Source organism: Heterocephalus glaber, unplaced genomic scaffold (assembly GCF_053883595.1).
Source record: "Heterocephalus glaber isolate CG9 unplaced genomic scaffold, H.glaber_assembly_v1.0 deba00001457, whole genome shotgun sequence".
Classification (NCBI taxonomy): domain Eukaryota; kingdom Metazoa; phylum Chordata; class Mammalia; order Rodentia; family Bathyergidae; genus Heterocephalus; species Heterocephalus glaber.
The window spans coordinates 31,223,922-31,248,693 of NW_028258305.1; the positions used below are offsets into that span (position 1 = coordinate 31,223,922).

The 24,772-nt window shown below is 36.8% G+C and overlaps 2 protein-coding genes across 13 annotated transcripts in view; one reads left to right on the forward strand and one right to left on the reverse strand.

Annotated features, from left to right (window-relative positions):
* Prkd3 (protein kinase D3) overlaps positions 1 to 12,332 on the forward strand; it is a 76,863-nt gene extending 64,531 nt beyond the window's left edge. For 3 of the 6 annotated variants that reach the window (XM_087216133.1, XM_013070181.3, XM_021253727.2), the window contains exons 15-20: positions 87 to 248; positions 456 to 554; positions 2,794 to 3,061; positions 5,598 to 5,683; positions 6,647 to 6,760; positions 7,253 to 8,510. In XM_087216133.1, the coding sequence (XP_087072259.1) occupies positions 87 to 248; positions 456 to 554; positions 2,794 to 3,061; positions 5,598 to 5,683; positions 6,647 to 6,760; positions 7,253 to 7,363 (840 nt within the window). In that variant the 3' untranslated portion in view covers positions 7,364 to 8,510. Of the gene's footprint in view, positions 1 to 86; positions 249 to 455; positions 555 to 2,793; positions 3,062 to 5,597; positions 5,684 to 6,646; positions 8,511 to 9,888 lie in introns of those variants that run through there. The other 3 variants (XM_004839299.4, XM_004839300.4, XM_013070180.3) reach the window with 2 other exon arrangements.
* Ndufaf7 (NADH:ubiquinone oxidoreductase complex assembly factor 7) lies at positions 6,586 to 24,771 on the reverse strand. 7 transcript variants are annotated; one of them, XR_002392880.2, is made up of 12 exons: positions 24,640 to 24,771; positions 24,172 to 24,338; positions 21,992 to 22,153; positions 20,883 to 20,963; positions 19,630 to 19,740; positions 16,720 to 16,933; positions 15,804 to 15,862; positions 14,221 to 14,331; positions 11,937 to 12,080; positions 10,646 to 10,819; positions 9,847 to 10,137; positions 6,586 to 6,901 (listed from the first exon to the last, which is right to left on the reverse strand). XR_002392880.2 is itself a non-coding variant. In XM_021253730.1 (11 exons), the coding sequence occupies exons 1-11, from the start codon at positions 24,692 to 24,694 to the stop codon at positions 9,922 to 9,924; spliced, it is 1,494 nt and encodes a 497-aa protein (XP_021109389.1). In that variant the 5' UTR covers positions 24,695 to 24,771; the 3' UTR covers positions 9,661 to 9,921. The 7 variants fall into 7 exon arrangements, 5 of the variants coding, with proteins under 5 accessions (XP_021109389.1, XP_004839358.1, XP_021109392.1 ...); XR_015453006.1 differs by lacking the exon at positions 21,992 to 22,153; XM_021253730.1 differs by lacking the exon at positions 6,586 to 6,901 and having other exon boundaries at positions 9,661 to 10,137.
* Between the last annotated feature and the right edge of the window lies 1 nt (position 24,772).

Here is a 24,772-nt window from a genome sequence, read left to right on the forward strand (position 1 = left end):
ACACTTGATTACAGCATGCTAGATATCTGTGTATTAAAACTGTTTCTCTATTTGTTAGTCATTTAACTGTCCTGCAACTTCTCCAGAATTTGCACCATCCTGGGATTGTAAATCTGGAATGTATGTTTGAAACTCCAGAGCGAGTCTTTGTAGTAATGGAAAAACTACATGGAGATATGTTGGAAATGATTCTGTCTAGTGAGAAAAGTCGGCTTCCAGAACGAATTACTAAGTTTATGGTCACACAGGTATTTTAACTCTTTTCTGAAACTAGACAATAATTAAAAACTAAGAGAATTAAATAGCAGTGCTTTTACATATTAAGAGATCATGGGCATTGTTAACTTTGAAAAACAAAATAACATTTACAGCTAAAAACCTTGATAAAGTGTTTATGGGGTTTTCAAATTAGTTTTTCCAGACATTGAAAAAAAATTTTTGTTCTTTAATTACAGATACTTGTTGCTTTGAGGAATCTGCATTTTAAGAATATTGTGCACTGTGACTTAAAGCCAGAAAATGTTCTGCTTGCATCAGCAGAACCATTTCCTCAGGTGAGATACTCTCCAGAACCTTCTGAAGAATCATTTTATGTATCTGCATCATTTACAAAGTGCCCACACAAAAAAGGTGGTGTACTAAGGTTCAGAGTATATCCCATCTTACAGAAATAAAATTTTTAGTCTGTCACTGCCAGTGAGGATTAACTAAGTTTAATTCTTTCATTAATCATATTGTTTATGTTCACTAAGACTTTTCCAGACTTAACTAGATATCAAGGAATAACTTTTTCCACATACTTTGCAATTCACTTCTCCCCACCGGTTGGGAGTGAAGTGGGAGGAATTAGTCTTAGTGATGTGGTGCTCCAGGATAAATGCTTCATAAATTAAAACAAACTGGGAGATGTTACCTAAAATGGAAGATAAAAGACTTACTGAGATAGGTAGCCAACTGATTTTTCTTTAGGGTACTATATTTCAGACATTTTCATGAGCAACATAATTACATTTCCCATCACCAGGAATGCTCATGGTTGTATGTAATTCGGTTGAGTTTCATTTTTTAAAAAACATGCTCATCTTGATCAGCTAAATTTATTTCATAATCTGCTAAATAAATCATAACTCAATTTTGAAACAATTGTACTGCTACATTCTCAGCCTTTTTTATATTTTATTTTGAGACAGGGGTCCAAGTTGCCTAGCCTGGCCTCGAACTTGGGATCCTCCGGCCTCAGGTGGCTGGGATTATGGATGTGCCCTCACATCTGATGAAAAAAAATGTATTTTAAAAAATCATTCTATTCTTTCACTTTTAAAATAGTAATCATGTTTTTTGTTTGTTTGCTTGTTTTGTTTGTAATCATGTTCTTAAAGCCTATGTAGTTAAAGTGATTCCTTATCATTTTGAGATTTGAACAGCTCCCCTAATAGTTGGTGCAATGTTTTAAATAAACTGTTTATAAATGATCACATTTGACCTTCAGAATAGCATAGGTGAAGGGTGTACACCCTGTGGTTAAAGCTAAAACTCCCAATTTCTTGATCTCTACTTTTTGTGATCCACATTGTTCCCATTAGGAAAAGGGGAAAAAATGTTATTTACTTGATAATCTTCCTTGCTCAACTGTTAGCTCTGACCATACTTTATTCAGTTGCCAAAATGCTCAATCATCTTTATCAAGATGTCAGCTAAAACCTGGCATTTAATGAGAGGGATAGAAAGAATATTTCTTCAAGGTCTGTACTCCTACTCTTTAAATATTCAAGTAGAGAAGCAGCAAATTCAGTAATGACTCAGAGCCAGGTATATTTTGCAAAATCATCTCAGAATCCGTATCCCAGAAATAACATGCAGCATGACACTTACACTTCTTTGTTCCCCAGTGGTTACTTGTACCACTTTTTCTAGAAGTCCAGTCCCTTTTCTGTGAACTTAATGCTTTTTCTGAAGGATTCTGTGAGTCAGAGCATTTCTTCAGGAAAGTACTTGGCATTTGCTTCTTCAGCATAAATAGTTATTAATCACCAAAATCTGAACCTCTACAAAAAGATGGGCAGTAAGTTAAGTGTTCTGAACTCACTACACTTCCAGAACTCTCTTCCTCTGAGGACATAGTAGACAGTGGGGCTACCTTCACAGCTTTTTTCAAGTCTTAACATTTAACTAGCCATAATTTGTCCCACAGAAATAGAAAATCCTCTTATTTCGTGAAACAGTCTCAAGCATTTCTCTTCTGTTCACATTAACAGTTATCTAATATTACTCAGTTTTATTCACTTGTCAATATATAGTGTCCTTGGGAAAAAATTCTAGGATTAAGCAAAATGAAGGCTGTTTCTAAAGATTATAACTTAATTTTTCATTCATTTATTAATACTCTACTTTCATGTGTCCAGACATTGAAAGTTCATTGAGGGTTCAGAAATAAAACAGTTCCTGCTCATAGATAATAGAAAAGTGATCTCCTTATAAGGTAGATAAGAAAAGATCACCATCTTCCTTTCCTTTAAAAAATACTGAACCCTTGAAATAGCAGTCTGGTAGTTGGATAGAATACAAAAGGTTTTTTTAAAATAAACATTTGGAAAGCTCTTTATACTGTTAGTGTCACAGAGCTATCAATATATCCTGTTTGGAAAAAGGGTATTTCAAGTTCCTTATCTACAGTTGTTTAGTAGTCATAATCAATACAGTTGGCAAGTGCATTGAAATGATCCGATACCACATTGAGAGACCTGCTTGATAAATAGTTACATATGTAAAATTAACATCACCCTTGACTTCCAGGTGAAGCTGTGTGACTTTGGATTTGCACGCATTATTGGTGAGAAGTCATTCCGGAGATCAGTAGTAGGAACTCCAGCATACTTAGCCCCTGAGGTTCTCAGGAGTAAAGGTTACAACCGTTCTCTAGATATGTGGTCAGTGGGAGTCATCATCTATGTGAGCCTCAGTGGTACATTTCCATTCAATGAGGATGAAGATATAAACGACCAAATCCAAAATGCTGCATTTATGTACCCACCAAATCCATGGAGAGAAATTTCTAGCGAAGGTAAAAACTAAATTAATTTTGACTCTGTGCCCTTTCATCTAAAAAATCTTTGTGATCTCAGCCTGTCTCATCTGACTTCCCTAGTTACCAGTTTCTGAACACTCTACCTTTTACACTTTTTTTTTTAATTCCCAGACTTAATAGTAATCCAGGCCCCAACAGCCTCATTCTGAAACTAATGTATCTTTTTAATTGTCCTATCTATTCCAGGGATGGCAAACCTTTTAGAGCTTTCAGTGATACAAACACACACACTGCAACATGGATGCAGTAGATTCACCACCACTGCATTATACTTTTCTGGTTCTTCCCAGTCACCACTGTGAAATTATCTTCAGGCAGCATTATTTTCATCTTAATCCATTCCCACAGATACACCCCATGGTACTGAAGATTGGACCCAGGGCCTTCATACTGAGCTACATCCCCAGCCCTTTATTTTTTAAGACAAGGTCTTAAGTTGCCCAGGGCTGGGCTCAAACCTGTGGTCCTCCTGTCTCAGCCTCCCAGAATGCTGAGATTTTGGATGTATGCCACACCCAGCTCAGCTTCCCTAAAACCATGTTGCAGTCCTCACTATTGTAGTCCTAGTCCTTCTAGGGCCCCTTAACTTGTGAATCACCATGCGTTCTCCCTGACTGCCCCTTCTCTAAACAGATTATTTAAGCTCATTAGGACTTTTTTTTCTTAACTGTTTTGATCATTCTTGTCTGTAAGCTCCTTGAATGGAGACCTATAGCTTAGGTTCTCTATACCTAGAATGAGCTTTATATTGAACAGACAGTTCATTTTGTTTTCAGTCCTCATATGGACCTGTATTGTGAAGCTTCATACATTTGTTTTTCCTTTTGAGTTTATAACCCCTGGCTCTATACTCATCAAGAATGAATTGGGTGGTCTTTAGTCTGCTGTCACTGACAGAGTATACCACTTAAAACATTTAACAGCGCCCTAGAAGTTAATAGAAGCTATGTTGGGAAATTTCTCTACCTGGATTGTGCCAACTCTGGGAACAGGTAGGGTCCCCCCACCCCCCAAAAGTACTGGGTCTAATTATAAAGGCTGATAAATACTCCATTAAATTGAGGAAAGTTTGAGGAACAAAATGTCAGGACAGTAGCCAGGTTCACATGGTAATGGACACAACTGGTAAGTTCATGGGAACCCTCCCCACCCCCTGTACCAGGGCTCGAACTCAGGGCCTTGCACTTGCAACACAGGTGCAGCGCCACTAACCTAAATCCCCAGCTTTTTTTTTTGAATCCTACCAAAGTCATCTCAGAGCTACAATGGCAATGTGGTATATACCTCTTGTATGAGAATCACTTTAGAAGAAAAACCTTTCAGCATATCCCCCAGATTTAGATTCACCAGTTGGAATAACTCAGGAATGTACATTTTAAATAAATACCTGAAATGATACTAATAATGAACCACAGTTTAAGGAATAAAGATTTTGCAGTATTTGGAACAGAGAAATTCATAATTAAAGTACTTATGGAAGATCCTTGCTAATTTGATATGTGGTAGAGAAATATAATTAGTATGGTATGTCCTTCATTTGGCCTCTCCATGGGCCTAGGCCAGGGATGGCAAACCTAAGGCACATGTGCCACAGCAGGCACACAGCCTTGTCTGTCAGCACTCAAGCCAAGTGTAGGAGTTGATTTTTTTGTAAAGAACTCAGGTGTAATTGCATTGTTGGCCACTTTGCAACAAATAAGTGGGTTTTGGGTTGCAGTTTGGCCTGTCAAAGGTTCGCTATCACAGGCCTAGACTTTCATATCCATGTTTCAAATATTTCATTATGCAAGGCTGTAATCAATACATACTTTTATAGTTGCCTTGTTTTTGCAGTTGATCCATTTCTGCAAATAACTAAAAATGTATGACAAGATCTCACCATTTACACCAAAACATCTTGAACCTATTTATTAAAACCTGTATCGTGTGAACATTTGGTAATAAGTTATCATTTCATTGCAACCGTATCTGTAGATGCAAGGCAATAGCTTTGGCTGCTCTTCCAGACTATGATGGGAATAGAGAGCAACATGGTATCATTGGAAGAAATAAATAAGCCCATCATTAGTCTGTTTTACTCATCTTGAAAGAATGTTAATATATAGCACTTAGATGCTAAGTCTTTTACATATATTAAGTTGCTTTTATCTTCTCAACAGTTCCATTTTTGCAGATGAGGGAACCAGGGCACAACATAGTTTAGTAACTGACCCCATATTGCACCACTAATAAGTATGATATGGTATGTATTCATCCAGGCAGTATGGCTTCAAAGTGTGTATTCTGAACCTGTACTCTCTATATATCGCCTTAATAAAATGAAAATTTTACAGGCATACTTAACTTAGTAAGTATTCATGGACCACTTTACATGTTGAAAGTATGAACTTGAGAGGTACCATTTCCTCAATGCTGCATTTCTCTGAAGTAGACACTGACTGTGGGCAGAGTCATGGGTTTGGGATACTTTACACACCTAAAGTTATGTATCTAATTTTGTATTTTCCCTTAGCGATCGACTTGATAAACAACCTGCTTCAAGTTAAGATGAGGAAACGTTACAGTGTTGACAAATCTCTTAGCCATCCCTGGCTACAGGTAAAAACAATCTCTGGTGATCCTTATATAAGCAGTTCACTATGATTTGTACGGCTGCATCTCCAAAAGTTGTGTATCATTCAAATTAGCATTGATAGGCAATAATACTTTCATGAACTAAAAGCAGTGAATTAGTCTTCATTAGAGTTTTATGAATTGATATTTTTTGTAAGATTAACAACATACAATTTTGTCAGCTATGTTTTATTTTAGATGTTCACTGAAAGGTTTATTCTTGCATTGAAAAGACCCCACCCCCACCCCATATACAATCTGAAATGTTTGACTTGGTTCCACCAAATTGCATAATTTGTCAAAATGGACACACTTTGAAAACATGTTAAGTGAAATAAACCAGATGCACAAGCTTAAATACCATATGATTTTTCTCATATGAGAAATCCAGAGTTATAAAGAACAAAATAAAAGGAAAAAAGGTGATAGATCTTCTGCGATGGGAAGGGACCAGGGGATAGAGGGAAGTAAAAAGCAGGGGGAGGGAAAGAGACATAGAGAAGAATTAAAATGTGTCATGTACACGTACCACATACACAGCGAATGTATGGCACACATGTACTAATTTTAAAAACCCACACACAAAACTCAATGCTTCAGAGTAAGGAGAGAAGCCTTAGAACTATTTTAAAGGGAAATGAGGGGTAGAATTAACCAAGGTTTGGGTTTGGGCCTCCAACAATACAGAACAAAATATTTTAGTGATTATTAGCTCCCTCAGAACCTGGAAACATTTTTTTATTTTTTAATTTCAGAAACTACTTACATTCATTTATTAGAGATCCTGATGAAAAAGTATCTTCAACATAGCCAACTTAAAATATTCCAGTTAGAACTTGTGTAGCAAAAACTTATGAGTGGCGGTTATCAATGATTAGTGTGCTAAGCAAAAAAAAAGGCTGCCAGTGTTTTATTTTATAGTTCATAATCATTTCATTTTTTTCCTAGGACTATCAGACGTGGCTTGACCTTAGAGAATTTGAAACTCGCATCGGAGAACGTTACATTACACATGAAAGTGATGATGCTCGCTGGGAAATCCATGCATACACACATAACCTGGTATACCCAAAGCACTTCATTATGGCTCCTAATCCGGATGACATGGAAGAAGATCCTTAATTATCAGTAAACTAACTTCAATAAGGGTTTCATTTTATGGACTAATATTTTGCTGCATAACTGTTCCTTGTAGGTTGACATCTGCAAGGATGCAAAGACATGAAATACGATAAAGCATTGGTGACACCAATACTGTAGTTCATGAGTAGGTACAGGAAGGGAAACAGTAATAAAAAACACAAAGGAATTAAGATGAAACTTTTTATAAATTTTTGTAGCATAAGCAATAACTGATTTTGTATTTTTTCCTAATCCTTCACTTTTAAATACAGTAATGCCATTTAATTTATCTTCCCTTTCCTAATTTTACATCATTTTTTTAAAAAGGCAAGCTAGCAGCCAGTTATTGGATTTAGAATTAACTGTGAGGCTAACAGTATATGATCTACAAAAGTACTTTTAAATGATTGCCTGACCACCAAAATATTTAAGTTTTTCCTAGATGCATACAAGAGGAGCACTGGACTGTTTTACCTTTGGTTTGATGTCAGTCCAGACTTTAACACAGCGATTTCTAATCTTTTTTGGAACTGCAGCTCTTAATATGTTCTCTACAGCATAAGAAATTATCGCCTTTTGTGAGTACATTGTAATAGCTACTGAGGTTGAGGACGCTTGGTATTACAAAACAGAGTACTGTAGGAACTGTTCCAAGTGCTGAATGGTTACGCGTGCCTTCTCATAGCTCAGCTGTGGTAAACATTCATGTTCCCACTTGAACACCATGCAGATGCCACACAGATGGGAGCATATCTAAACTTCAGTTACATAATTTATTTTTACCTAGGATTGAATAATTTGGGGCAAAAAATATATATTAAAAGGAAGGCCAATGAAGGGTCAGTTCATTCTGCTGTCACTCTGTAGTAAAGTGTTATCTTTTTTTTTCCCTTAGCCTATTGGAGGGCTTTACAATATCTGGAATGTTTTTAAATTATTTAATTTTAAGCAGTCTGGGGGAGTGGATTAGAGGTAGACATGAAACAGCTTATAAGAGTTGAACTATATCATCAATATACCAAACTAAACAATGATTAAGAACTTTTTACATATCAGCTCCAGCATTGGACTATTTTAAAAATATTTACTAATACAGGTTGAATATCCCTTGTATGAAATGCTTGGGACCAGAAGTGTTTCAGGTTTCAGTGTTTTTTAGATTTTGGAATATTTACATATATCTGTAACTGAAATGCTCTAAAATCCAAAACTTTTTTGAAAGTGGTGGTGCTTTCAGATTTTCACATTAAAGATGCTTAATCTTTTAAGATCTAGGACCATCCACTTACAAGCAATATAGTGGCCTTTTTTTGTTTATTAATCAGTATGAACCTGTTTGTTTTTGTTTTTTCCTACTCCACTCTAAGTAAAAGAAATAATTTAGAGTCAGATTAGCTCTGTTGACCTGAGCAGATGTGAGTCTTTAGTTTCTCAGTCTATGAAATGAAGATAATTCTTGCCTCCACTTTCCTCAAAGTGTGGTCATAGAGATGAGATATGTATGAATATATTTAGTAAGAGTATTTAATAATAGTAAAAATATAGAAGTGTTCATTTGTCCACTGAATTTGGGAGAGCAAAGGAAAAGTATGTTCTTATATGTGAACAGACTAAGAAGGCCTTCAGAGATCTTTGAAGCTGTTCATCTAGGACTAAAAATATCCTTAAGAGAATAATATATTACCCTATGCCTCTGTGTTCTTTATTATGTTTTAATTTATCCTCACAGTAAGTCACATTGGAAGTACATTATGAATCTTAGAGATAAGGAAATTGAGGCACAGGAGATTAGTTCCCAAAGTTCACAGTTAGTATGAACCCTCATGGCCATTACGCTACATTATAGACCTATATCTCTAGGAGACATTGCACTATTTCAATTTGTCTTCACATAGCAGTTACAAAGATTTAACCAAATTAGTTTTGAGAATCCTTTTTATAAATGAGTTTTCCCTGTGATAGACAATGACTTCTCCAAATTCCTCCAAAGTTTTTATCAACATGCCTAAAAATGGAGTAATTTTGAGTCACTAGGCAACCTACTCTAGTTTTACTGCATATGGTGAAAATTAACTGGAATTATGTTCATTTGCTAAACTTATATAATCAAACTTTACAAGCCATGAAATTAATTGCACTCTTTTTGTTGAATGCCTAAGACATTTTTTTAATTTTGTAAAGGCACTGTCAGATAATTTGGAGTTGAGTAATTACTCCAGATAACAAAATGTCTTGAAGTCAAATTGTGTTTGTATAAGAAATAATTGTTTGCTAGAAACATTTGATAATGTACAAAGTCATCTATAATGACACTGTTCAGTACGTTTTTATATTTTTTGTTACATGCCACTTTTTGTAAATATTCTCAAAAAGCTTGATAATAAAATGTATTTCTGTATCACCAAACTTTTCATGTGAAAATCTTGGCCTAACTCTAAGAGAGGGATCCAAAGAAAATCTTACTTGATTGTGTTATTTTCCTAGGCCTTGATAACAAAACTATTCTGAAAATAATATATATGGATGGAACAAATGGTACATTTAAGAACAGTGACTTTATTTACCTGCCCAAAAATGACCTTATAATTGCACACTAACTTTGAAGTAATTATTTGAGGAACTTATTTCTTAAAAGGAAAGTTTAGAATAATTATAACTAAATTTATATTAGTTCCTATGAAATTACTTGTAAGTATGTAAAGGTAGCCTTTCCTCTTCAGCAAAAATGGAATAATAACCATAGAAATTTTGGCATCTTACTTTTTCACTTAGTAAGATCTTAGATATCTTATTCTACTTCCTCTTTTACAATATTTTTATTAAACCAATCAGGGCTCATGTACTTTAAAAAACAACTAGCTTTATTAAAAGGAAAACTCAAGTTCTCGGTACCAATTAAGTTGAGAACACATATTTGTACCAAGAGTTAGTTACAACCCTAAAAGTTCTAATTTTATTTCATTATACATAACATGGGCTATCTTTATTGACTACAAAGAGATAAAATACATTAGGACTTTTGTTACCTTAAATGTATGAAATGTGTTCCCTTTATTTTGATTTCTTAGGCAAACTGGAGGATAAAACTGCAAGCTGAAATATCACTGCCAAGCCAATTCACCAAACCCAGCCACAGGGGATGCAGAGGGCCTTGACTGGCATGCATTGATGTGATGGCTTCTACCATGAAGTCTCTCATGAGGTAGCAAGGCAAAGAAGTTAAATCTTTCTCCCATCTTCTGAGGGTTCATTAACATATCATACCCCTGAAGTAACTGCTGCCTCACTGATGGCTCATCTGATTTATTGAAAAGAACCTGAAAAGAAAACATTTCTTAGCAAAAATAACCAAAAGAAGGAATTCATAGGTAGATACAACACTCTAATGACTCTCAAATATTCCAATATAGCAATGCTTAGAATGTGAATTCTGATTACTTGCCCAAAGTTCATAGGATGCTTATTAAAAATGTAGTTTGTTGTAAGCCAAATTTATGGTTCTGCATTCTTAACACATATCCCTAGTTTAATCTGTAAGTTTAAGTATTGTCCGAAGAACACTTATAACATTCATACCCATGAACATGTTTTTAATGAACAGGGATACTACTGGAAAGCCTTAATTCTACCCCTCAATGAAAGTTACCAGGCTGTGCCTCCAGCTGTCTGGTTACACTAAATCCTATACTATTGAAAGACCCAGGGGCTGGGGATTTAGCTCGGTGGTTCCGCCACCTGCCTCACAAGCGTAAGGCTGCCTAACCAGGTATTCATATTTTTGAAATACTGTGAAATTAAAATATTTAATGACAGTGAAACCATTACCTTCAGCCGGACATCAATACCCATATTTTTTAAAAATGTTTGTTGTTCTGTTGGACCCAGTGAGGCTACTTTTCCTTGTGCCATCCTGCGCAAGTAACTGAAGTCCACATCGGCTGTTAGGTCTGCTGTCCCAGGGGCAATTAAGACATCATGAAGCTCATGGCCACAAAACCCCTTAAACATAAAAGAAATGAGTTTGTCTTTTGTGGCTATCTTTTTTGAGATCAAAGAAATGCTAGCACATTAGTACATTTGTATGGGTAGTTGTTAGGAAGGAAAATAGGACCTAAATCTGTGGTTTACACTATGCAGCAGCACCCTTTTTACAAATAAGATACTACATGGAAACCCCAATATAAAGTGCAAAAGAGGCTGCCCTTAACACAAAGTTATTTAATATTTTCATTAATGTTCATGGTGGTGGAAGAGAGATGATCTTATTCTCTCAATGAATTTGGTTGATTGGAACCTAGGAGGTGTTTATAGTATAGCTATCAACCACTGTACCTAGACTCACATGACTGTTTAACAGACTATCCAAACCTTGTTGATCACAATCCTAGAGGTGAAGCCAGAGCTCAGCATTTTTAAGTCTTCGAAGTTATTTGTATTGACAATAATACAGTTAGAATTAAGAACCACAGATCTAAAAAATGACAAATAGCTAAATATATTTCAGTAAAATATTCATCAGAATTGATCATATTCAACATTAAGAAAGGATGTTGATAAAGTATGCATGTGGAAAAGGAAAAAGATATGTTAAAAATATGATAGTTTGAATCTGCAAAGTAGTACCAAAAATATTTTTAAACATGACAGGGCCATAAGTTGTATGTCTTGCTTCCAGGTGGCTCTGATTGAATTTGTATCTCTCACTGCTAGGTGGCTCCAATTTAATTTTATTAGTAAAAAGAACAATAAAAATGACCAGATCCATTTGTTACTAGTAACAATGGGATCGTCATGTATTAACACTGGTGGTTCATGCCTGTGGGAACATGTCAAATGAAGACAGGTCAGAAAAACATACTACAAGAAAATCTATCCATTTGTATTACTCAGATGCTTACTAGGTTCTGCAATTAAGGAAGAACTTAAGTAATTCACACCCTGTTCAACAGATAGTTGGATATTGGCTTTAGGAGCCGGATGGAGGGTTAAAGGTGATTACAACAACATGAATTAATAATAAAATGTACAACAATGTTAGGCACTGTAAAAACCAAGGATGAAGATCTTCAATGAGCTTCAAATCTAACAATGAATCATGTTACTGGACTATACATACTCTGAAGGTATCCGTCTTTGTCCCATCATGACCATAATCTGCAATTAGTGCAGCACCTCCAGTGAGTGCAATGCGTTCAGAAAGTTCTTGAATGATAACCCCAGCATCAGGACATACTTCAACATGATCCCTTATTTCATCATGCTAGTGAGGGAATAATTGGAAGAATCAAAATATATCATTCAAAAAAACTTAGGGTTTTTCATGTTTCTCTATAATAAGCATTTCTTAAGTTATAATAAAAATAAATTCCTTCTCAATATGAGTATGTTTTCTATTCTCAGTGTTTCACATGACATCCCTTTTGTTATGTACAATTCTTTGATTCTCTGATGGTTATCCACTAAGCTTGTAGACATTTTAACCTCTTTTATAAAAAGGTACATGCCCTCTCAATCCCTTTGTGGCCAAGTGCATTCTCTTTGTTGTTTGTTTCTTGAGACAGGGTCTCAGTATGTATAGTCCAGGCTGGCCTTGAACTCATGATTCTCCTGCCTCAACATCTAGAGTGCTGGGAGTACAAGTTGGTGACACCACACCTGATGCATTTTATTATAAAAGTACTTACATATTATAGTAGAAATAAACATTCTACTGGGTTAAAAGCATGAGAAAGGATTTTTGTCTGCCTAGAACAGTGCCTTGGATTAACAGGCACTCAAAAAATTGGGCAGAAAAAACAAAAGATATAAATCCAATATAACAAAACAGATCCTGTTAAGCAGATTATGATGACCTGCTGGAGTAGAAAGAATACCAGTCCATACGCCTTGTGTCTAGAAACATCAGCTTATGAAGTAGTGCCACTAGATCTCAGACACGTACTAGCTGAAATGTCCAGCCAGTACAGAAGAGTCCACAAATGGGCTTACTAGCTTCAAAAGTGAAGTGACGGTAAACATTAATGCTTGTCAACTTGACTGGTATCTATGAAGTTTTACTGTTGCCTGAGATGACTGAAACGTGATACTTATTCTTCATGATGAAAACATTATCTTTTGCTTCCTCCTAACACCACTAAAAACAAGAACCTACCCTTTCATCTCTGCTTATTACTGCACAGTTAATAACAGCTGAAGTCAGAGAATTATAGGTGAACCTTAGTTCTTCCAGGTGCTCAATGGTAGATGAGTTATTCAGTCTGTGTTGTTTTCCTCATTTATATATACGTCTGTCATGAGAATTAAATAAAAGAATAAGCCACTTAGCCCCTAGTGCTATTAAATAAGTCGTACCTGAGGTAGCCATCAAAATGATGAAGCCAGCCTTTTCAGGGACCAGCTGACAAACTGCAGCTTACTACCTTAGACTGCTCAAGATGACGGCACCAGCATTTGTTCCATTCAAGTGAAAAGGAAAATTTACTCCCTTGTATGTGAATGCTAATCAAGTCAGGAACTAAAGCAACTTGGGGTAGGGTAAGCTTTATAAATCCACCTGACATTCAGGTGAAATCAGATGAGTATGAAATAACATGAAAAACAGGTATGTTCACAAGTGTTTAGTCTGATTTTAACTTATAGTTTGTAAAGAAAACTTAATTCACAGGTGTATGCTTAAAAGCTATTGTGCTTTTAAAACTGATAACTTCCAAGGTAGGCAACCCTTAATTAAGGTCCAGAAAGTAGAAAGTTTTCCTGAGGTAGAAGAATAAAGACGTCCTCTGAAGCCAAGATATTCCTGGGAAGTATATGGTATTTTTGGACCTTTAAACACAACCCCAGGGGTAAGAAAGCTCTTGCAGTTATTCCTGGAGGTCTACAGAAATCTACCACTGTGACAGTCCAGAATCAAATTTAGAGCTGGGTAGAACATGGAGAAAAAGCAACACTCTACCTAAAAGGAGTGACAACAGAACTTGCCCAATACAGTTGCCTTCCAAATGAAATGAGAAAGTACAGAGTAATATATAGAAAGCACTCAATAAATGTGAGCTTTCATTGTAAACAACTACCGTCAGTACTACAGTGCCTTTGTAAGCACTTACCTGTAAAGCTGACAGTACCTTCATCATTTGATAGTCAAGCAACAGATTAAAAAAGTAGATGAGGACTTGGCTAAGTAAGTGCTTACTAATGTTCTCATTACATGACATTAAGGTGACAAACTTAACTTTAACCTATTCTCTTGAAATCTGATCCTCTGCACTTTCACTGTCAACGAAAAGCACCTTTAATGTGGCTAACAATTCCTCTGTTGAAGGAACTCAAACAGTAACTCAGAAAACAATAGTTTGAATGCTCTGTTAGCAATAAGAGAAACTTAGAAAACACAGTGTTCCTACTTGTAGAAAAGCTTGTGCTGGGGTGACACAAGGCGCCAAAACAAACCTCAGTTTACCAGAAACTTGTGGGTCAATATCAATGAGTACTTCTCTCCATCCTTGGGGTGTTTTCTAAACAAAAGAACATGAAAAAAATTGTTGCAAGTTGTCATAATTGCCTTTATCAAAAGTACTATTAGCTTTTTCTTTGTACATAATAACATTTACAGAGCACTAAATAATTTTAGTAGAGAAACTATGAATAAACTGATATACGCAAACTATTAATACTGTAAGAAAGAAGCAATACATAATGGAGCTATAGAATAAAATTTTTTAAAAAGTAAGAAAATAAGCAATGTGGAAAGTGCCCCAAAACGGAAAACAAACTCTGGAGTTTGTAATGAGAACTCCTCTTGGCCTTAAAAGTTACCAGTAGACATGTTACCAAATTTTTTTTTAATTTTGTTTTGTTTTTTTGGTACCAGAGATTGAACTCACAACCTTGCGCTTACAAGGCAGGCGCGGTGCCACTGAGCTAAATCCCCAGCCCCACATTACCAAATCTTAAGTCTCACAGAAAGAATGAGAATAAAAATTAATGTTTGGAATTTAAAAATGTTTATCAAAATAAATCCTTCACTACACATACCAGTCATTTAAATTTACCATCTTGCATTTATCCCAGAATTCTTTTTTTTCCACTTTATTTGTGCACACCGACTATACAGATTAATGGGTTTCTTTGTGGCAGATCTGTATGTGCACAAAGAACACTTTATTTCCTCCCCACCCTTTCTTCCCCCGAGCTCCCTAGTTTTCATATGGGGAGAGGAAGTCAATGCGTGTAATGCATTTTGATCATATTCATATACCAAAGCAGCAGGACATAAAATCAACATTAAAAGGTCAATAGCTTTTCTATACACCAGTAATGAGATAGCAACCAGGAAAACAATTCCATTCACAATAGCTTCCCCCAAAATCCCTATGGATCAATCTAACCAAGGAGGTAAAAGACTTCTACTATGAAAATTTCAGAACACAGAAAAAAGAAACTGAAGATACTAGAAAATAGACCTTTCATGCTCATGGACTGGCAGAATTAATGCTGTTTAAAAGGCCATACAGGACTGGAGATGTATGTAGCTCAGTGGCACCGCACCTGACTGGCAAGCGCAGGGTCCTGAGTTTGAGCCCCGGTATGGGGGTGGGGAGATATAGTACTAACTTGACAAAAGCAATTCATGGCAATCAGCATCAAAATTCAATGGCATTCTTCACTAAAGAATTAAGAATTCTTAACAATTACTCCAAGATGGCTGGGGATTTACCTCAGTGGTGCTCTGCCTGCCTGGCAAGTGCAAGGTCCTGAGTTTGATCCCTAGTACCATCAAAAAATATATATATACTCCAAGAACATTAAAATTCTAGTTAATATTTCATTTCCCTTTTCAATTACTCATGTTCACCAAACTTCAAATAATAGTTAAAAGTCACTCAACAGGTAATGCTTATAAACTGAGTAAGTACTGTAAATGTTCAGCCTTGCAACACAAGACCTCCTGTTATTCAATTATAAACATGACTTTTCCCATCAATACCTGAAACTTATGCACAGGAAGAACATCAAAAAATTCATGTGCAAGAAAAAAGCTGTATCCTATTTAAAAATAGAAGAAAATAATTAATGGTTCAGCATTTCAAGGTAATTAAGTCTCTAAAACATTAACTGTAAAAAACAAAATGTCTAACTATTCAGTATTGGAACCTGGGATGCTTCCATAATCATCACTGCCAAAGACAGCCTACTCTTCATGGGAAACTTACTCTGCAGAACATATGAAGGAGTAAGCATTACTACTCTCATTTTCTACATAACAGGGTCAGAGAACTGCAATGTCTGAATTACTGGTTAAATCTCATCACCACTCAACCTGAAAAAAATTAGACACACATTTGTTAGCTCACATTTGGAGGGCAATCTGAATTTTATAAAATCATCTGAGAAGGCTGAGGTCAGGGAATGGCTCTCAGTGTCTTGCCCAAGATCCTACTCCCACTTAGGTTTGAGCATGGATTCCTCAAAGATTCTTGGGAGCAGTACAGAGATTGTGCCACCATCTTAGGCAAGCAATCATTTTCAAAAGATTAAATAACTAAATCCTTCTATTAATACTGCTTTCTTCTGCCCCTGCTGTCTTGGGCTGCTTCGTCCATCAGTACAATCCTTGATACAGGGAAATACTAAAAAGTACAGTGGAAATCTACATTTTGGCTTTCGGAGGTTTTTTGCTTTGCTATTTATTTATTTAATAAAACTACTTTAAATACATTGCTCCTTAATGTTAGGAAATTCTATCTTCTACTACAATCTTTTCTAGGAAAAAAAAGGGGAGCTGTTTTCTATGGAAAAGGAACTTGGCAGAAATATTAAATTGCTGTAAGAAGTTATGGTCAATGATCACTACTATGGGGTTGTAATTAAAATTCTCTGATTAAGCAGTATGAATTAATTACCTTTTGGAACATCCTGTAGATCTCGATACCAGGATATTGGGAGCCCAGATTTAGTAACACCTTTCATATACACTAGGGATTCAGGATTTTGCTCTAATGGGATCTTTGCTTCAGTTAGTGTCAATGCTTGAAGCTCACTTAAGTTCTGGCTCACCTCTACTAGGTGTATTGAAATGTCACAGTTTTTTAGCACAGATCCAAGCTGACTGAACACCTAAATACAGAAAGAAAAAAATTATGGGCAAAATACAATGTGTTATAAATAGATGTTAGGTTTTCTAACCATTTACTACCTTTATTCAGTCAAATCACAAGTAATATTTGCTAAGATCTGCTCCTGATCAAAGCCACTCTCCAACAGTCTGTAAGAATCATAACCTATTAGACTTATTCGGCGTAATTTAAGACAGTGGTGGTGAACCTATGGCATGTGTGCTGCAGCGGGCTGTTTGTATCACTGAAAGCTCTAAAATGTTCCCCATCACTAAGAGATAAACAGTGTACAATTTGGTTGCCTAATGATAAATTATGATTAATGAATGAAAATAAAAAATTTAGCATTCAATAAAAACAATTTCAGATTATAAAGTCTTAAAAAAAGACCAAGGAAATAAAATTTGTATGTCCTTGGTTTTATAAAGCTTGGATGTCTATGAAATACTCTTACATTTCAGATGATTAAACTGTGTCCTAAGGGAATTATATTTGAACGACACTAATAACTTGGCAGCTTACCTCTGGGACTATATTGGATTTTCAATTTTTCTTAGCTATGCGACAGTTTTTTTGTTTTTTTGTTTTTTTACTGTTGTAAACATACAAGAAAGGAAAATATTAATAATGTATCAGTCTTTGCTAAAAATTAAAAAGCACAGAGTATCAAGATTTTTCATCTGAATTTTCATCGTGTTTTGCCTATTTTTGAGATACAAATGTGCAGATACAGACCAATCAATTGAACAAGATGTCCAAACTTGACTTGAAATTAAACTACACATGGAAAAATTTCCCAAGCAAAAAACCTTTCAAAAGTAAGCTCACTTAAAAAATAGGTCCATAATACCTGGTTTGGAAACTTTGTTTACATTCCTTTAAATTCTCTGGGTCGGACATCTTAAAGGCTGTGGGCTTAATTCTTTTCAAGTACTTGAATAAGAAAATACTATTTCAAGAACTTTTTAAAATATTTTAAATTCAGATGGTTTTGTCATTTTAAAAGAAATATAAAATAGAGATCTGAAAACTTCATCAGTGATTTTTTTTTTTTTTTGCCAAGTACGATCAGGATTCTTATGCTTATAAATTTTGCTTTAAAAAAAACCTTTCAATTCCCAATTTGAAGCAAATCACAGAGCATCAAGAAATTTAAATATGGTCTGGGGATGTAGTTCAGTGGTAGAGCATTTGCTTAGCATGAGCAAGGCCATGGGTTCAAGCCTGAGCACCACAAAAAAAAAAAAAAATTTAGAACATCTTTGTGTTTTTATAAAGAATCGCCAGGTACATTCAAAATAAACTCAAAATGACTAATGGGTTCCAAAATAGTAAAGACTACAGAAGAATAATAAGCAGTACTACTTATCAGGTACTAACAGTGCTCCTTTTAAATGTTTTCATGAAGAACTAGGTCAAATGATAGAAAGAGACCATGATAAAATATCCACCATCTGCTCACTGAAACAGGACATGACCTCCACAGCCCCTGCGTCCTCCCCTACGTTCCGAAGTCACTACCATTCTAAATTTCCAATTAAGCACTTCATGACCTTTCTTTATGAATCTTATTAAATATATTTGTTATCAAATATATCTTGCTTTTGTTGATGTTTTTGGATTTTATGTAATCATAGAAATTCTTTTGCAATTGCTATTTTTACTCAATGTTTTAATTTATGTTGAATACTGCTACATTCTGCTGGCTTCAAGCATTCTTACAGCACTTGGTATTACACTGGATGGCTGTACCACAATTTCCTGATCCATTTTCCCACTGATAGGAATTTGGGTTGTTTCTGGGTTTTTTGCTATTATCAACAATGCTACCTTCTTGTACATGACTTCTGGTACAGTTTATAGGAGTAGCAGTAAAACTTCAGATTCATACAACATAAGTGACTTTATAAAGTTAGCAGATAATGTCCAATAGCTTCTCAAAGTGGCTGTACCAAATTATACCTGCACAGTAGTACATGACAGCTCCCACTGTTCCACATAGCCCCATCCTCACCAACACTTTGTGATGTCAGACTTTCTATTTTTTCCAGTCTGATAGGGTTATAGTGCTATCTTGCTGTGATTTTAATTCCCATTTCTCTGACTATGAGTAACGGGCATTGTTTCATTTTCAATAGCCACTTGGATTTTCTTTTTTATGAGGGGCCTGTTCAAATCTTTAGCTTGATTTTTCTATTCTTTGTTATCTTCTCCTTGATTTAAAGGAGTTCTTTATATATTCTACTGTTGTTGGTTATTAGTAAATTCTCCCACTCTGTGGCTTATCTCATCATTCCATTGTGTCTTTGACAACAAAAATTTCCTAATTTCTATAAAGAACAGAAAGTTCCTAATTTTATTTTCTTGAAATTAAATTTTTAATCTTTTCCTTTACGGCTTCTGCTCAGATATAAATAAAAACTTTACCAACTAAGAGGACAAATACATTCTCCTATGTCTTCTAAACACTTAGCTTTTACATTCTCTACACATCTACACACACACATGCACACACACACAGTTTTAAGCTTATAAACAATAATGAGAAATTATCCATTATATTATTCTAACATTATATTTTAGCTGAGAAACTAAGATTGAGAAGGTATAACTGAAAGCCAAGAAAATCAATGAAGTTATCAAATTCAGAATAAGACTAACCAACACGAGACTTAAAGACGTTCTTTTATCACCTACCCTCAAAATATCTCCCATGAGGGTGCCCCGACCCGGGCCCAGTTCCACCAGCTGGAAAGCTACATTCTTCCCAGTGGCCATCCACTCACTAATGAACCATATGCCTAGTAGCTATGACAAAGAAAACATAGATTAAAGTAATACAAAGTACAAAAGTATACCATAATGTAAAATCCCATAAGTACATACTTTATGCCATAAAATATCTACAAATCACTATATGTATATTATTTAATGTATACATAATACACATGCACACAGAAGAACTTCAGTAGGAAATCACAACAAAATCACAACATACACCATGCAGGAAGCTTAATAATAGGAGAAAATAGTTTCATCTTTTTTTCTGTACCATGAGGGTTTTTATAGTAGGGGGGGTCATGCAAAATCTTTGGCTGAGTACTGAGAAACTGCCTAAGACCAGGGAAAGGACTAAATAAGACAATCTCAAATCTCCTGTCACTCCAATAAAAAGCCTCATGGTACAGATAACAGGACATCATTTACAGAAATGTACTAGTATTTGAAATTAGACCTATGAAATGAGATTATGACATTTCTTCACACTCATCGTTTAAATAATTACATGATCCTTAGGTATAATTAGTATTTCTCATTACCTAGATTCTACTTCCTCTTGTGCACAATTTCAATTTCAATTGAAATTAAACAGACCTATGAAATGAGATTATGACATTTCTTCACACTCATCGTTTAAATAATTACATGATTCTTAGGTATAATTAGTATTTCTCATCACCTAGATTCTACTTCCTCTTGTGCACAACTTCCTATTTCTATATCATCAAAGGTACTTATATGGAAATAACTAAAATTCTGTTCCTTAAAGGGAGACTTCTACTCTAGCCATGGTTAAATCATGGCTGGGAGCTTTAGACCTCATCTTAATTCCACTAATTCTTCAGAGTTCTTTTTCTTATCTTTTCTCCCTCTTTTCTTCCATTCTCAGTGTCATCTGGGTTTTCCTCTTTTCTGATCTGTTGGCTTCTATCTCCTTTCCTTCTCTTTATCCCTCTTATCATCCACTTCCTTCTCTACAGTCAAGTATAAATTTTTCAAATGTCCTCTCTACCATTTTCCTATTTCCTCTCTATTCCTTCTAAAAAATTAAAACTTTTGATGAATCACAAAAGAAATCCCTGTAAAACACTATCATAGACTAATACAAAGTGATCTGCTCTCAAATGTTTATGATGTTACTGTCTTTTATAGTTTACGTAGGGCGTTACCTCCCCAAAGATCTGGCTTATTTCAGGTGAAGTAATGAAATCTCCTTTTTCTCCTAGCATATCACGGTGCATATAATATCCCTGAGCAAAAGGGAAAAAAATGAAGAAAAATTAATTTTCAAGTGTGGTTTTTTAAAACACGTCTCCAAAATCTTACATAATATATACAATGAAATATTTGGTATGAAAGTTCTCTAAATAAGCAAGACAGAGACAGTGTCTCTACTTCTTTCACAAAATAGGAGTCTGTTTGCCAAACCAAGAAAAAGTTACTCCTCAGCTGCAGAACCCGGAACCACGCAATGATCATATCTGCCCTGCTTCCCCTTCCTGCTCACAATCCAGCCCCAGACCCTTCCTGCTGATGTTCTGTTTCTTTTGTTGTTTTCTGAGATAGGGTCTCACTATCTTGCCCAGGCTGGCCTTGAACTCAAGATCCTCCTGTCTCAAGCCTCCCGAGTATACCAGGCCCAGCTAATGTGCTGTTTCTGATCTTGGTGCAGATTACATGGGAGTGTTCACTCTGTGAAAATGCACTGAACTATAGCTTGTGATTTATGCACTTTTCTATCAGAACGTTGTATCTCAATAAAAAGCTGGGGTGTGGGTTTTTTTGGTACCAAGGATCGAACTCAGGTCCTTGCACTTGCACAGCAGGCAGCGAAACCACTGAGCTAAATCCCCGGCCCGAAGGTGAGGTGTTTTTTATAAATTAGCCCGGATGTCTACACATCTATGCTACTGCAAATTCTCCCTTTTCATTTCTTGCTCGCTCTTATACTCATCCTTTGAGTCTGCTCACAAGCTGCCTTTGCTGACCTCTTGCTCAGCCCTCGACCTAAGACTAACCCCAGTGCTTCCTCTTCTGAACCTATTTATACATCTGTGTTCTTCACAAGAAGCAGTATTTATCTGAGGGAGGGGACTGTGTCTTATTTATTTTCATATCCCAAGTTTTAACATAATACGTAACTTCCAAGAAAGAATTTTGTGTTACAAACTTCCCTCTGCTTTTCAAATACTTTACTCTACCACTCACACTTAGCAGGTGACCCTGGGCTCCTGCCCTGTGCAAGAACTGAGACACATTATTCAACACAATTCCTCACCTGGCTTCCACCAGCTCCCAGGTCCCATGTATACTCTCTCTGGGAAGCAAAGGACAAATGCCTTCCCCTTCTCTTAGCCAAGCCTAATGCTGTGGACTGCCATTCTGTATCCAACACCTGCAGGCTTTTTATCATCACGTCGCTTACAGCTTCAGCTTTTCCCTTTCGGCATTAAAAATAAACTTACTCGCATCTTTAAACAGAACTTTTTTTCACTATATATAACATTCCAGGGCCGGGGATTTAGCTCAGAGGTTCTGCCGCCTGCCTCGCAAGCACAAGGACCTGAGTTCGATCCTTGGTACAAAAAAACAAAAACAACCCAAAAAAACCAAATTGCAATACATAACGTTCCCCTTCTAGGGGGTGCGAGACTTCACTTCGTAAGTAGGGTACTGAACCATGCTGCTAGGATAGTGAAGCCTACAGTAAATCCACAGAATTTTTTAAATGCATAAATTTTTTCAGGACTGAGGACTGAATTCAGGGCCTTCACACTGAGCTACATCCCTAGCCCATTTTTATTTTTTAATTTTGAGACAGGGTCTCCATAAGTTGCTAAGTTGCCCAGGCTATATGTGAACTTGCAATTCTCCTGCCTCAGTGTGCCTCAGTATGTGTCAACATTCTGGCTTAAATGCACAGAACTTTAAACACACAGAATTACAGAAGAAATCAATGGAAAAATACTTATCAAGTGTTTAAAAAATGTCTTTACTAGTGTGTTAAAAGACAAAATCAAGCCAGATACCTAATGATTAAGATTTGAAGGATGAACACAACAGTATTTTGAGATACCTGTAATCACTGTATTATGATAATGACAGTATCAGTTACCCAATAACAAAGTATTAGCTAGGCATGGTGGCACACATCTGTAATCCCAGCAATCTGGAAGGCTAAAACAGGAGGATGGAAGGTGCATGTCCAATCAGGGCAAGTTGGTGACTTCGTGAGACACTGTCTCAAAAACAAATAAAGTTCACTAATGTAGCTCAGTGTGAAAGGGCTTGGTCCAATCCCCAGTGCCACCAAAGGGAGGGGAAAAAAAAGTATTGCCCGTGTTCTTACTTGTTGCCTATGTTCATAATTAAAGAAATGCTACATTTCAGTTATAAGTTGATGAAAACAAAGGAGTAATTTTTTTTCAATTCAAGTTCACAAACTCTCAGCTTTCTATTCAGGGGTCTGTATATGAGGAATCTCATACTAAATGTTGGCGTTACCCCGTCTTAATGCCGGGAAAATTCCTTTATGTATACTCTCCCTGGTTCCGTGGCCTTAATTGCCATCTACACACTGATGACAACCAAATTTACATATGTGTACCCAAACAGCCAAGTGCCTACTTACTACCTCCACCTGAACATCACTGACAAAACAAACAGCTGCTGAGGTAGACCCTCTTCCGCAGAACTCCTTCAAACCTGGTTCTCTCCATCCTGTCTCAACAGAAGGCACAACCTTCACTCACCTGCTCAAGCTAAAAAGCTAGGAATCAGTCTTGATTCTTTCCTCTCCTTCACCGTTCTACTTAACTCATCAGCAAATCCAGTGAGTCCAAGATCTATTTCTAAAAGCACCCATTTTTCACCTCATTCCTACCACTGCACTAGTCTAAGCCGCCCATCTTAGAACACTGCCCACAAACATTAAAATATCCCCGCCTTTGGAAAACCTCTGGACACTTGAGTCGCTTCACCACATCCAACAGGAATAGGCCAAACCAATCGCAGAAACCCTGAACATGCTTTTAATGCCCACTGAAGCTACTGACAGACAACTTTCCAAGCAATGAGTTTTTATTTCCAGTTGCCTACTGGCGACTTCCATACCGAAGAATCCTGTGTATACTTGAAATGTAACTCTTCATCCTTCCCCTGCCTCCTAAAGGGGCTATGCTTTTCCCTCTCCTGCATGCCCTTCCGCCAGTACAACGACCCCACCATCAGCCCAGGTGGGAAAGTCATCCTTCCTTCAAAGGCCAGTTACATTCCTCCTAAACGCCTTGGGAATTTGTCTTCTGCAGTGGCACTAGCCGTGGCCGAAGACAGATTCAACTACATGTCCCCAGGCTGCCCTAGAAGAGCTCCGGCCTCTCTCCCTACGCACACAACCCCCTCAACCCTTGCACCTCGTAAATCTGCTGAAGGGGGCTTTGCAGGATCCCCGACCCATACCTTGGCTGGGTTGGTCAACACCTCCTTCATGTACTCGGCCACAGTGATGGGGCCGGTAGACTTTATTTTGTACATAAGATGCCGTAGCATAGGCGTCACCCGGTTGTTTGCTGCCGGCTCATCACTGCCGGAGCTGAAGTATTTCCCTCTCCAAGTACAGGGAATGACTGAAAAATACAGATTAAGCAAGCCCCATTATAAATCTTAGTATTTACACGTTCAAGTGGCCTAAACGCTTTCCTGGCACCTTCGTTCATCCTTAACTGCGCCTCAAGCCCAGAAGGTGGACCGACGCGCGCAACTCGCCCACGACGCGAGAGAAGGCAAGCGCTTTGCCCACGACCACGCAGCCGACAGCGCCTCAGGCTAGAAGTGAGTCCCGAGCTACCAAGATCCCCAAACCGGGAAACTGTGGAGGTGATCCAAGCGTCTTCCACGACAACTGGGTTCTACTGGGAACACCCTTACCCGCGCGAGCCGCGTAGCACAGCTGCCGAGCAGCGGATCTCACCAGAACACCCATACCGAGCTGGGCCGGGACCGAGCACTGCCCCGGGGAGGGTGATTGCAACCACTTCCGGGCTATGTCCGCAGGGAAGAA